The sequence below is a fragment of the Melanaphis sacchari genome, unplaced genomic scaffold (assembly GCF_002803265.2).
Source record: "Melanaphis sacchari strain LSU unplaced genomic scaffold, SCAv2.0 Contig109_pilon_pilon, whole genome shotgun sequence".
NCBI lineage: Eukaryota > Metazoa > Arthropoda > Insecta > Hemiptera > Aphididae > Melanaphis > Melanaphis sacchari.
Genome location: NW_020270419.1, coordinates 272234 through 287632, shown reverse-complemented (window position 1 = coordinate 287632; position 15399 = coordinate 272234). Strand labels below are relative to the sequence as shown.

The 15399-nt window shown below is 32.2% G+C and overlaps 2 protein-coding genes across 2 annotated transcripts in view; one reads left to right on the top strand and one right to left on the bottom strand.

The window, feature by feature from the left end:
• Positions 1 to 15399, bottom strand: part of LOC112603481 (ephrin-B1) — a 253294-nt gene that overhangs the window by 143009 nt on the left and 94886 nt on the right. The window lies entirely within an intron of this gene.
• LOC112603482 lies at positions 5659 to 7457 on the top strand. The gene is made up of 5 exons (XM_025352054.1): positions 5659 to 5691; positions 5880 to 6114; positions 6204 to 6311; positions 6451 to 6701; positions 7299 to 7457. Exons 1-5 carry the CDS (start codon positions 5680 to 5682, stop codon positions 7440 to 7442), a joined length of 750 nt encoding a protein of 249 aa, XP_025207839.1. The 5' UTR covers positions 5659 to 5679; the 3' UTR covers positions 7443 to 7457.

Below are 15399 nucleotides of genomic sequence, written 5' to 3'. Positions count from 1 at the left end.
CATAATATAATTTAACATTAAAACGCACTTATATATATATTATATATACGTACAAGTGCATGCACACATAGACGGTAACTGCACTCATCGTCGGACTCATTATGTAATAATACGTAAGTAATGTATATCGATATACGTGTGTACACGCATGTACCCATTACCTACTACCTATGTGCGCACGACAAGTTCAAGGAACCAGACGCGGACTCAATCCCCCCACCGAAACTCGACGCGAGTGCATGCGCGTATTATATATTATGTATTATATTATAAATGCTCTCTCGCGTAGGCGTTTAATGGGTAATAATTATTTACTACACTGCACCGGTGACGGGGCCGCGTGCTAATTGGCACACACAACACACACATATACACAAATACGCACCCGAACACACAAGCTCGAACGCACTAGCCGAACAGATCGTGAGGCGGCGTCGGTGGGTCACGACCACCGTCGTGTGTGTACCGCCGTCATTAGACGAAGAGAGAGTGAGAGAGGATGCGACCAGAGAGACGGTGGAAAGATAACGAAAAAAATAATATATACCCTCCGCCGTCGCCACTGCTAGTACTGCTGCAAATCGGGATTAGTGCAATTCGCATCATTCCCTTATATTATATTGTTACCAAATCCAAAATATTCTCAGTTAACTTTGTAAACTGATAATGTAAAACTTGGGCGCAAAAAAAATTGATTCCGTAGAACTCATAAATATTAATTGTACGTGTGGTTGACGGTCGTAAATATTATTGTTGTGTGCAGTGCCGATCGATTTAGCAATATTAACCGCTACGGTATAGTCAATATTACAGCTGGTGTACCTAGATATATTATTACATTATAATTACGTATAGGTATGCGCAGGCTCACGCAACACTAACGAAAATGCCGTCCCGCCGTCATGCCATGTTAAATTGCCAGCGTTTTCGTTTTTATAATATTTTATTTGCAAGCTTATCCCCCTTACCGTCGCCGCACAAACCTCGTCGTCCCGCTGGTCCGATATGACATGTCGTTATATGATTGTCGCGACGATATCTCATGTGGCGATGACGTGGGTGCAGCGCGACAGACGCCTTTTCAATTTGTTATACCAAAAAATTACATTCTGTGCCGCGATTTACAACGCGCGGAGCCAAGGGATGCCGCACCCGAAATCGTAGCGAATTTTAAAGGCAGTGACGCGAGGGAAAAGAAACCACACGACAACGATCATTTTCGATATATTCTGTTGCAACGGTTTCGGGTAGACGAACGAATAGAACGAAAATAAAAAATAAATATCATAACAATATAAACTGGAAATGTATATATATGAGTTTTCCATTACCAACTATTTCGTTCGACGTTTATTATTATTATTATTATTTATATATATATATATATATATATATATATATATATATAGGAACGTTCGATGAATGGAAAATATTTCTACAAAACAGTATTATTTTTCAAAATGCCCTCAAAAAATGAATTATTTATCGTCAGCTGTAATAATATTGAAAGCTGCACAGCGTACAGTGCATGACTCGTTTCGAAGAACTCCAAACGCCACAATCGTCTTTTACATGTTTTCCCTTTTCGTTTCTTTACATCAATAAATGAGCATTTTATAACACGCCAAAACGATGATATTATTGTTACTAGGTATAATTTTATTTTACTCTTATATTTTATGTTGTATATATTTGCGCACACACGCCGCTGACTGTCTTGCCTCACGCATTCGGACTGTCGCGAGATGTCGCCGACGAGACTACGGGTCCAGACGACATTCCCGCATACATATCGAGTATCTCCGGCCGTGGATTATTATTCGCGTTTTGTCTCTTCACAATTATTCGTGTTTTTTTTTTTTTTTTTAATATTATTATTCTTTTTGGTGCCCCGTCAACGTCTGAAACCGACAGTTTGTTTAATGATCGGTCGTTTATCATCGGTTTCCGGTGGCCGTGTACGAAATCTCTACGATACAATAAAAAATATTATACAGAATGAATCAGAATCACCAAGCATACTCATTCCCATTTCTTAATAGAATAATTTACTTATTCAAATTGTGATATTTAGAATGTTTAAATATTTATTGAGACAATATTTTAAAATTCTTGCGATTTTATGTTCCACTTGAATGTCCTGTGGCGACACAAACTTCTATTTTTCAAATGAGAGCCTTTTTAAATTGTAAATTGTTAAGTAGATATTTATTTTTTTTTTATTTTTATATCTTTAATTTGAAATTCTATTAAGTATAGTTTTCAAACTATTAAAATGTTTTTACTAACAACAAAAATCCACAGAAAACAGTATTTTAAAAATATAAAATAGATATATTATTACGTCTAATAGTTTATTAACCATTTTTACAAATTATTAATTAGGTACTACAATTTTCAAGTTGCCATAACCATTTGTATCTTCTAAACCTATTAACGTGGGCTTATCCTTAATAAACACAGTTACATAATTCAAGAACTTCTCTTTAGAATTTTAATTTTGATAGACAATTTTTTTGGAAAAATTATCCTTTATATAGTTTACAGTAGAAAATAGAGGTGGTCATTTGAAAAAAAAAATAGTAGTATCTCTACAAGATTCTTCTTTAAGTAGTACAAAATAATCTCAAGAATTTTAAAATATGGTCTTTAATTACATTATAAAATCATATTTTAAATAATACCAAAGAAAGTGAGTACGCTTGGTAAATCGCCTCGTATGGTTTTATTATATTTACCAATACGCTTATGCCTTCTAAAAACGACCGAGGTGAGATGACCGCGATTAAGGAATAGATTCAAGACAATAATCACATGGTTAGTGCTGTGACACTCTTGCTTGGGAGATGGACACGTCCGCCGCAGCAACGTTTCGAAAATTCGGTTCGTCGTTTATCAACGCGGAAGAGAACGCGCCACGGAGTCGAACGAAACTCCTCTGCGGATCGAAAGTGCGTTTGGAACGGACGAGAGAATATAATATCGTGCGAACGAAAATCGACCATGATGGCGGCCGTAATATTATTATATACGCGTAGGACCTACATTGTAGGTAATGTGTACAGGCCGCCAAAAACACCCTCTCCTGTTTATCCACCCACCATCCCGTGTGCAGCTCGGTCTGCAACAGACTATGTATCGCGACGACGATAAATCACGGTTGGGGTTATTTTTTGTCCGCTCCACACATGACATATAATATTGTATATACGTATATCCCGTATACAGTAAACATTTTCAACGATTGGGCGGCGGGTGAAAAAGCTAGAACGCACAAATTCACGTGCCCGAAAAATCGTTTTCGCCGAGGACGGAATGTATACGCACAAAAGAATATTATATGATATATATATATATATATGATACGCGCGTTATACCGCCTCTAAGGTTATACATCCTTCGCTGGCGTCGCCAACAAAAATATACGCGTGAAAGGCGAAAAGTTTCTTTCGTTCCAAACTCTGTCGCTTACACCCTAACAGTTACCGTACATATTATATATAATATATATATATTTGTGTGTGTGTGTGTGTGTGTGTATTAATATTTTCGGAATGAAAGCGTGATCTCGAACAAGACCGTATTTCAGTTGTCGGTAAGAGTAAAAGAGGGGGATTATCGTCAAAGATTACAAAACGACTGTAAAAGACAAACGCAACGACTTTTGTCGAAAAAAAATCGATCATCGACTTATATATTATACAAGTATATATATATATATAAATATAATATTATAATTAAAAAAATACATTATTATTGTGAGCCCTCCTCTCTTTGACGCTTTTTTTCCTACCGTCACCCTCATAACGTTCTTATTGCTCTGAGCTTAAAAATTATTATTACGGTCACGAAGATAGTGAGTATAATATATACCTTATACATACTATATAGGTCTTGAGTGTGTATATATATATCGGAGACTTATACATAGATATACGTGGGCTGGACCAACGGTAAATCGGCAAAATGATATCGATTGATATACTACCGCTACATTTATATATATATATATATATATATACGATTGGAAAAAAAACTTTTAATTTCGGTTGATTTACGGTAAGTACCTACACTATACTTTCTTCCGTGGCAGAGCGGTGGTCGCAGATCGGAGCTTTATAATAAAGACGAAGAGATGGAAAAAAATCCGATAAATCGGTGTACGAAATAATTATTATACCCTAAGAAGTTCGTCGAAACGGCAAATCGAATTCCTGCAGCTACAACGAATATTACGGTCACGAAATCGCTAATATATATACTAAACTAACTTAACCTTTATAATAGTTGTACAGGCTTACTTAAATAAACATTAATTCATGCAAGTAATGTCCTACAGTGTGTAGGATAAAGGGCAGGTTAGTATGAAGAAGTATTAATTAGAAAACAATATAAATTGTCGCTTTTAAAAACTAATTGTAAGTGGTACTATTGATTACAACAACTATGATTATTTCAGACATTAATTTCTAGAATATAATCAGTGGTATTCGATAGTTTTTTCCATACGCTTGAAATAAACAGTTTTGAGCGTAGATAAATAAGAAACATTAAATTGTAAGAATCGCGGGCAATCTAAAAATGACTACGAATCGTAAGCATATGCGAAACAAACTATTATGTTTATCAAACACATTTTATATTGCCCCGTAGACTACTATAAACAAACTATTTGCTAAATGTAAGTAAAAAAATTCCAGAGACCAATTTAATATGTGTTATTTAGGTATAGACTATAGAAGCGTTTACAAAATGTTGAATATTTATACATTTTCTTAAAACCGTGTTCATTCTTTGGCCATGTTTATAGTCAGTACATAAATGCTAATTCGTTTCCTCCATTACATTTTTCAATATAGGCCAAATTGAATGCACGCCATGGTGCATTTTTTAATTTTTCGAGTTCTTATTAAAATCACTCATAATTATTGGACATAATATAATAACAATTATTAATTGTATCCTGGTGATCACGTTTCACCACAGTCTACGTGTATAATATATAATGCATAGGTACCACACCCACCGTGCAAGAAACTGTTCCAAACATTCTAGGAATATACATTTTAAGTTCCACTATTAACATAAGAATGGTACATTCAATGAAAGTATCTGTAATGTTCCACAAAAACATGCGTTGTATTAATTTTAAGTTCCAATGTAAACATTACAACGAAACGTTCCCGCAGACCTACATTTATGGTTTCATAAAAACGTTGCTTAGTAAATTTATAATGGTTCCCAATATGTTACGGGAATATTTCAGAAAAACACAAGCTCCAGCCGTTCCGATAATAACAATCTAAAAATAAATATTGGTTTAGACGTAATACGTGGAATACCCGAATACAGCGGCTATCGCCTATCAGTGACTGGCAGGCGGGCGGCGGAATCCTCATTGTAATTTTGTATTTTTGTAATAAATTGCTTGCTCTCGCATTAGTCGCATTACGCTAACCGCACTACCCGAGTAACCGACTACGACTTAACACTTAACGTCTCACTGCTGTCAGTGTACTAAATATTGTATATTTTATTACGTTAAACTGTGGTGAGTCTTAACTGGTGAGAATAATAATACTGTAAACGACGTCTTCGATTTGTTTTATATAAAGTGTTTTTGAATCGTCATTATAGTTATTTAAATAAACAATTACATTTCCGAATACTTTGGCGAATATGAATAAAAAGGTAAGTTATAAACAATCTGCCAGCAACTGGAGAAAGCCACTAAAACAATTAGGTATTGTTTATTTGCTGGCACCAGTGTTGGTAGGCCAGTAGGCATGCTATTATGCCAACAACTGGTATCGTGTAATATTGGTATTATAATAAATGTAGTCAAAAGTCAATCATAAGTTATTTTTATGGAATTCCAGAATTGGTCAATGAAATGGGTCGTGGCAAAATTCATAGATACTAAAGATTATAGTGTTCTTCCCATAAATTGGCTGGTAGAAAATGAAACTGAAAAGTTGATCACCAGCACAATCAAATTTTGTAAATGGCCACCGATAAGATCTGTGACTAGCGATGATCTGAATAAAGCTGTGAAACCAAAAGATTCTTGGACACAGTATGAAATTAAGATACTTGGCGGTAACAAAACTCACGGTAAGAAAAAAACCATATTTAATTGACAGTATTTTGATAAATAAACAAAGTAAAAATATGAACTAATTAGTGCAATGTTTAACTATTAGACAACTTTAGTAAAGCATGGCATGTTCAAGTAGTGACTTCTGATAATGAAGAACCAGTGGCAAAAAAAAAATGCAATACTCCAGTGACTGATAGTTCAGATGACGAAGGTGAATTATAGAAATTTATTTTTAAAAATGTTGTATATTATTATTATTATTTACATTAATTACCTATTGGTTCTGAAAAACCATATAACAACAATTCAATAATGATTAATATTTAATTTAAATGTTTGTACCTATCTAGATATAGGTTTTGTTATTGCTCCAGCTATATCTAATAGTTTATTGATTGGTTCTCAAGACATGACTTTTAAAGACAGCATACCACAATTGTCTACAACTCCAATATATACAGATATGTCAATTATACCAACAGAGCCACAATCATCAACTGCTTCTTCAATATACAGAAATATATCAATAACAGAGCCACAATCATTTACTAATCAAATAACTTCAGATCAACATTCTGCAGAAAGGTCCATCTTAGAACAGGTAATTAATTTATATATATACAAATTAATTGGACGGTTTTTAAGAGAAAGGGCTTAAGTCAAATATTGATACTTTTCAGGAGACACAAAAAACATGTAACTTTATAAATTGTTTATGTTTTTTAGGCATTTTTATTTATCAGGTAACTTTATAAGTAACCAACAATAAATTATTGACTAACCTATTAAGTGTATCTATATTGTTAAAATTTGATACCTATCAGTTGCCATCGACAAAAGAGCACGACTTCTTTTGGACGTTTTGTATAATATAATTGCTATTTTGTACCTATATTAAATCATAAGTTACTTAATATAAATCACTTAACAAAATTTGCTATACAAAATTAGTGACTTAGGCCCTTCCTCATAGAAAAAAATTCTGTATAACGACTTAATACCAAACGCATTCTATTTTATCTCATAAACCAAATCCCACATGAAATCTACAGTGGTATCATTCAACGCGGCTTGAAATTTCACACAAAATTAATGCATCAACTGAAAATGTCCAAAATTGACTTAATTATGCCTAATCTATGTAACAAAATATGTTATTACTTATTATTGTAAAATATTGTTCATTGATGTAAAACAGATATCTAATTTTGAAGTATATCAAAATGAGTTTAGCAGCTCACAACAGTCGCAACTCATAATATCTTCAAATGACGCCAACACATCCACCAACACAAGTTTAAGAACGTATGAAGGTAAAACAATAGTCAATTATAATTTATAATTATAAGTGATAATTGATAAAATAATAACTACTAATAAATAATAATTAATAATTATTAACTTTTTATCATTAAAATAAATACTAAACTGGTTTTCAATTTTAAATTCGCATAAAAATTAAATTGCTGTTCATTTTAATTGTAGACTATAACCACAGTAATACAACTGAGTAGTAGTATTTTTTTTTATTATTTTATGATATTAACGCCAATCGGCTTTTTACATATAAAATAGTAAATTTTACATATAAATAGGTTATTAATACAAAAGTTGTAGATATTTAAATACTAATAAATTACAAGCAATAACAAATTAAGGCCAAATATTAATATTATTCTCATTTAAACTGTGTATTGTTCTAATAAAAGGATCGTTTACTAAATAGTAAGAACGGAGAGTAGGAAGGACCTTCCTGGAAGGTGAAAGGTCTCATTGGATATAGTATCGATGGTTAGAATTGGAACTCTCAGGTTTAAACGCTTGGAGCAGAAGCGGTTTGGGTATACTGTTTTTGGTGCACTGCACCAACAATGTTAGGGTGGTGGGTGGTCTTGATTGAGCATGTGCTGACCGCAATGTTTAATAAATGAATAAAGTAATAAAGTACCTAATCAATGACATTTGATAAATGATAATCGTGGTTAAAACTGTTGAAAGCGTCGAGTTAAGAATATAAGGTATTAGCATCGATTATAAATACTATATATAGTACTATAATATTATATAGCATCTAAGTTATCTTTGGATAACTTTAGTGCATTTAAATATGAAAACTATCTTCAGATACTCAAAAAGTCTATGAAGTGTTGTAGATACCCACTTTCTGAAATTAAAAATAAAATAACCGCATCTGAAGGAGAAGAATTAATAGCCGTTTCGACTTATGATGAGAATAATTTAATTAAATCTTTTAAGATAAATGAAAATATTTCAAATTTTGGAACCACTTATTATAACCAAATTACATTAAATTCCAACAATTATATTCTTAGTTGTAGTAATCCGAAAGATCAGTGTATCATCTTGGATGATGACAGTATTGCAATAATTCAAAATATATATAAACAAAATTCAAAAATTGATAACACTATTCAATTATCTGTTGTAAAAATCTTAACTATAAACGATTTATTTATAAAACCAGTGCCCAGTAGACATGTTGGAATTTATTTAATTAATACCAATTGTATATCAAGTCCCTATAATATTGTTTTAAACACTGTAAAATATAAATGTTTTTTCTCTCGGCTTATTAATAATCAAGCTGTTGTGATTTCTTTATGTCACAATGTTTAATTGTTTAATATAGTTTGTAGTTGTAAATAAGTGTAAAATGTATAATTATGTATTATAGAGCTTAAACATCAATTCTATATTTTTATTTCAAAATCAATAACTTTGTAACATTTCACTCGAGTATATACAATATATTAACATATATTAATATACTAATATTATTTACCCAACTATTTTGTTATTAAGTTATAAACAACTAAGTAATATAATATAATATAATACACTATTGTATTTATAGTTTTTACAACCAGTACCATATTATAGAATTGTAGGCATTTTTCAATTAAAAGTGAAATCATATATCAGAACCATATATTATATAATTTTAAATAATATTAAATTTAAGTGTTTTTTGTTCAACTTACCAATAATCAAACAAATGTAATCTCATTGTGCCATAATGTGTAATATACATGTTTATACTAATATACATTTTGAATATTTATTTATGTTTGATGTGGACATTTATTTAAAATAAACTTATTTATGGTACCTATGAATTGGAATTTTTTATTTTATTTGTAAATTTTATTTCAACTAATGTAATAACTGGGTATATTTTATATACCTATTTATGTAATTTTTACAAATACTTTGTATAAAATAAATATCTATGAGTAAGTGTGTCCATGGGTTATTCAATTTAATAAATTGATGATAATTGTTAGACAAAAATTCTTTATTTATTTATACAATTATTATAATAATTATACTTTATAGTATGAAATTATAAATTTAACTGTAGAGGTATGTGGGGGGGAGTATCTACCAAATGTACCTTTAAAGTTACAAAGAAAACATACCAGGAACATAATATTTCAAACTATTAATCGATAGTACCTACAAACATCCCGGGAATGGTTTTTAGAAAAATATTACTGTAGTGTTTCAAAAAAACCATTCAGGTAACATAAATCTGAATACAGTTACATAATGTTTTATACAATGTTACAAACAACATGGCATAAGGCGTTTCTGGAATGTTTTTGGAATTCATATGGAAGTTCCAAAGGAATATTCCATAGTTCCATTGGAATTGTTTTTTTACATAACTGTAACGGTTTTTTGCACAGTGGGCAGGAATCAAAATAATATTATTATCAACGTTTCATCATCAAACGAGTTTCGGATGACTGTTATAACAACATACTCGCACACTATTCGCAGTTTCGCACCATACTATACGAGTCGTGTCGTCACACACGTCGTCATCGTCCTCTTTTCTTGCTCGTCGTTGCATATTTTTTACGCGTCGACAATTTTCATTTTAGTTTTTTCAAAAAAAAGCGTATACGCGCATACCTGTACGGCACTTTTGGTTTAATCATTATACGGTCTACGGCGTTAACGTATATGTGTTGACGTCTAGTACCTACCTACCTCACCAATATATATATATATATATATGAATAATCTATTATGTTATATACGTGAGTGTTATTTTTTTCTGAGGGAGATTAATAATTGTATTTATTTCCATAAAGTTTTTCTTTATATTATTTTCTTTCACTCGTTACATCCACCGATGTAAACAGGTTATATAAAATATACAATATCGGAACGTCGTCGTTGTCGTCGAACGAAAATAATCGACACGCAAACATTAGCATGTTTTATGCGTCACCGCCGCCGGAACAGGAAGGCCCCACTATATGCATCACATCATATACATACATATATATATAAGTGTGTTTGTGTGTATGCGTGTGTACTGCAGGCAATGGAATGTACAGCTGCGGAAAACCGGCGAAAAGAAGTCGATAATCTCGGCGCGCGCTCCAGTTTTTAGTACAGAGCTAATACTTATTGTTTGCTCGTTTTTTTTACGCGAGGCAAGGCGGACGCAGGACGTTCTTATTTTTTCTACATCATTATTTTCGTTTTCGTTTCCGTCCGCCCGCGACTGAGCTAACCGACCGAATCGCATTACCGCGACCTCATTAATTCGGCACCCCCTCCCCTCGAAGACATCAAGAGCGCGACCGAAATTCTCTACGAGCCCCAATACGGAAGCGGACCAAATCGTATAGACCCGGAATTATACATGATATATAATACGTTAAATGCCTGCCCTCGACGACAAATTCGAGAGAGTCTATATACCGTATAGTGCAGCGTAAAAAGGGGCTCAAAATGAAACCGCCTATATACATAATATAATATCTATCTGAATATTATACGCGACCCCGAAGACGGACGGACAGTATAACATATAATACCTATATTATATTATATTATATAGCCGATGGAGTGGTGAGCAGTAGATGCTTATGATGAACTGACTGCAAACGATTTAAGGGTTAACGACGTTGCGCAAAAGTACAATCGCCAAGTTACGGATGAATATAATAATAAAAGGTACGTTGATACTATTATATACTAGTGCCTGTGCGTATGTAGCTACATATTATATTGTTATATATTCGTAACGATCTCTGACCGCCTTCGCTGTGGTCTGTCCCCCGACTGAACGCCAGAAGGAAAAAAAATCTCTCGGGAGAACGACGCCAATTACACATAAAATAATATTACCTTTGCTTATTTTATTTTATTATTTATATATATATATTTATTCGTACGTCCTAACAAACAACGGAGAACGCGGCGCTGTGCGTGCATATTATAAACAATAATAATAAATGCGCCGTTTTCGACTCGACGGGAATAGGTGAGTCCGAAGTTTTATCCGTATACGATCATTACCTATTGTTCTGTTTAATGCGCCCGGCACGCCGCGCTCTTACCCGTAACGCACAGCAGTCTAACGAGCATGTATGTATATAATAAGATTCGTCTATACGTCTGTAAACCTATATATATATATATATATATATATATACATTATATAATATTATATTATATTATTCTAAATCAGTAAACATAATATTATTTGTACAATAAAACCGATCGCCCAGTACGATATCTATATGGATGTTTTATATTTATATATATATATAGTTACGATAATTTCCGGACGCTATTTTTTACCCTCCACCCATACACACAAGCGCACCTTCCATTATCGTGAATAATAATATTATATTATATTATTATTATTTCCTTGTGCTGCACAGACCGTTTTTTACGAGTTACGGCAAAGTATACTATACTATACAGCGTTTAAGCCGTACCACCGTACGTATATAATAATATATATTATGCCTGTACATTATATTATTATATACCTGTACACTGTACACACATACTACACTACTCGCAAATATGCGCGTGCGTTTGAGATTTTTTTCTTCCTTTACCTGCGCACAATTTTATACATTCTTGTACATAATATTGTTGTATGTATCTGGGGAAATACGTTCGTATATACACAGTAAAAGAAGGGGCGTATAATATATATATATATTTACTGTCCAGATGTCGTTTACCGATATCGTAACTTTATAATATGCGATGTACATATTAAGCGTAATATATTGCGTTATTTCTGTCTGTTGGTCGCGCACAGCGATGGTCGATATAATATACCCGCGTACAGGAAAGTACTTAATACGTTTATTATATTATATTATACTATACAAAAGAATCTATGGACGCGCATATTAATTATATTGTATCGTCCGCAAGTGAAACGAAAAACGTTTGGAACGACGTTATATGATAATAGCACTGCACGTGAAACGGCGACGTCAGTGGACGGTGACAAAAAAATAAATCTCATACCCTTTTAGTCTCGGTTCGAATATAAATAAATGATACCACGAGATGATAAAAAAAAAAAAAAGTAATAATAATAATAAAGGAAAAAAAAGGTGAACACATAAATTCTCGTCTGAGCAATACACCCCACATGGAGTTTGAGAATATACAATTTTAAATAGTACCTATATATTTATATTTATGTACATGAGAGAGAGCTATCGGACGTGACGTTTGTCGTTATACTGCTGCTGGGCCAACGGTGATTTCCGGGTGTTTTTCACGACACTATTAACGTCGATCGGCTGCGGAATACGTGTACTCATAGCAATATATAATGTATATTATATCATAACCTACGAACGCCCCGCCGAGAACACTATGTATTATATAATGTACAAAACGATTGAAAGTGTCCATCAAGAACAGAAAAAAAAACCAACGATATAATAAAATAAACAAATAAAAGAATCTTAAGCGGACTTCACACGCCCTTACATAAGGAAGACATTTTAAGGGTAACCGAGCACCCCGCCTGCCAGACCACCGCCATCGAACACCACTAGGTTACACGCCAAGGCAACTGGTTTTGTACTTGGGTTTTTTTTTTTTTTTTACTGTGATGCCCATAAACCATTATTCTCTCGCACTAGACAATATTGTGAAAGGGCTTACACCGTAAACACTTTATTCTTTTCGTCGTTCGATGTGTTGTTTTGTGTTTTCCTCGAAATTTGATTTCACAAACAGTTTACAGACGCAAAAAATGTGCTCTTTAAACAGTTAATGGTCGACCTATAAAACAATAGAAGTGACATGGAACACACACATGCAAACACACATACAAACGTGCACTCGTATAATATTTTCAGCTGCTTTCAGAGTGTCGGGGTGGCAAAAAGCTCGTACACAGAATAAGAAAAAAAAATGATTTCCCAAACATCTGAAATTCGTGAAAAAGAACCACCGTAGCAAAATATCGTTTTTGAGATATTGGAAAATCTTCGAATCGGTCAGCCGTCTACAAATGTTAAATGATATATAAATATATAATATGATATACGCCCATTACAATATTTTTTATAGTTTAGGGCAGTTGCAGAAGTGGACTTTGATTTGTTTTTCATTTTGTATCATTTTTTTACCAGAGGCAATTCCTATACGAGTAAGCACAATCGAACAGTCACTTTATATGATAGTGAAATTTGAAATAAATTCAAACCAAAGTCGTCAAAAAGCCTTAAAAAATAAAAACAACAATCGAACGTTTAATATATTATTCCAAGTCAGGATGATTCACCAAGCATTATAACCCTCCGTTTCCTTTAATAATGAGTTCATTCAAATTTAAAATTATTCCGAACGACTGTGTTTTAAAATCCTTAATTTTTTTTATGTAATTTAAACTTTTGCACATATCATTGTATTACGTACGACCGTTGCAGAGATGTTACTATAGTGCTACACAACACATACATAGCGTAAACCATATATTATATTATATTATTATTAATGTTTTTTTTATTTATTATTATTATTATTATTATCATCAATGCAGATTTATTTTTTAGTCAAATATATGTAATATATATTCACCCGTTGCTGAAGAGGCTGTACAATGATGCGTTTGTTCCCGCAATAATAATGCACAATAATATATAATATCGTACATGCACATAAATATAATATATACCTAGGTACTCATTATTATTAACGATTTTTCGTAAATACACTGTGCGCTGTGTTGTATTTTTATACCGCCCAATATTATTATAATTAATTTGTGTGAGTACAAACATACATATACTCAATCTGCAAAGCATATTTGCACGATTGCTGAACATTGTGTGTATATTATATACGTATCAATATTTGCATCGGACGTCCGCGAACCCGTACTCGTCTGATGCCTGGGGACTTAGGAGTTGAAAAATAATAATTACCTGATCAACGCGTGCACAAGCACACATAACCACTATTTATTTGACGGAACACAAATAATACACACCGGGACGAGCATAAATCGTTTATATTTGCATCAAAGCGGTCCTGTCGATGTACATACCGTTCATATAATAATATAATATAGATTATATACAGAGTGTTTTAAGTGATTCGTCAAGCATGTTAACTCTCAAATTCTGGTTTTTGGAACTTTAAAACATATTTACGTATACACCGTATTATATTAACATTTTTGAGATTTTATGTAGTCTTTAAAAAAACTGTCTTGTATAAAAATACAAACTTCTTTAGTAAATCATTTTCCTGAAAATGTTCATAGTAATCATGCTTTCGGTGAATCACTCTGTATTTATACACCAATATATATGGTGGAAATAAATACTTTTACATATATATTATACTACTGTGTACTTTGTGCGTTTATGTGCTTATGATTCAGCTGAAGTATAAATATTAAATACTATTAAATCACGCTCGTTTGTTGTAAATTTATATAAATATTATATTATATATTATTATTACCTATCTCATAAAAGTGATTAGAAATTTTTACTCTTTCCCACGAGGTCAAAATTGGTGCCGTGTACTATAAATAAATAATTTTTTAATAACTTTGTTATAGTTTATATAAACTTATTGGAAGAAAAATAATTCACATATATTCAATACTTGGTTGTACACGTAATATGAAGAAACTAATATTTATTATTTTTTTTTTTTTCAAATAATTTAATGAAATTTGCAAAAACACAAAATTATAACGACATCCAAGCAGAGCACCGTTTACGAAATCGTTGATTGTTACCTATACTGTATTATATAATATTTATTATAGTTAAAAAAAAAATTTAAAACCTATACTCGCTTCAAAATAATGTGACATATATAGACCTGACTCGAAAACGTACATATAAACCACCTTAACAGCAAGTAGATATGCCTGTCACCTAATAATATATACATAATATTATTGAAGTCATATATTACAGATTTTATAAAGCATATTATTCTCTTTTTTTTTTTAAATGCAAAAATAAACA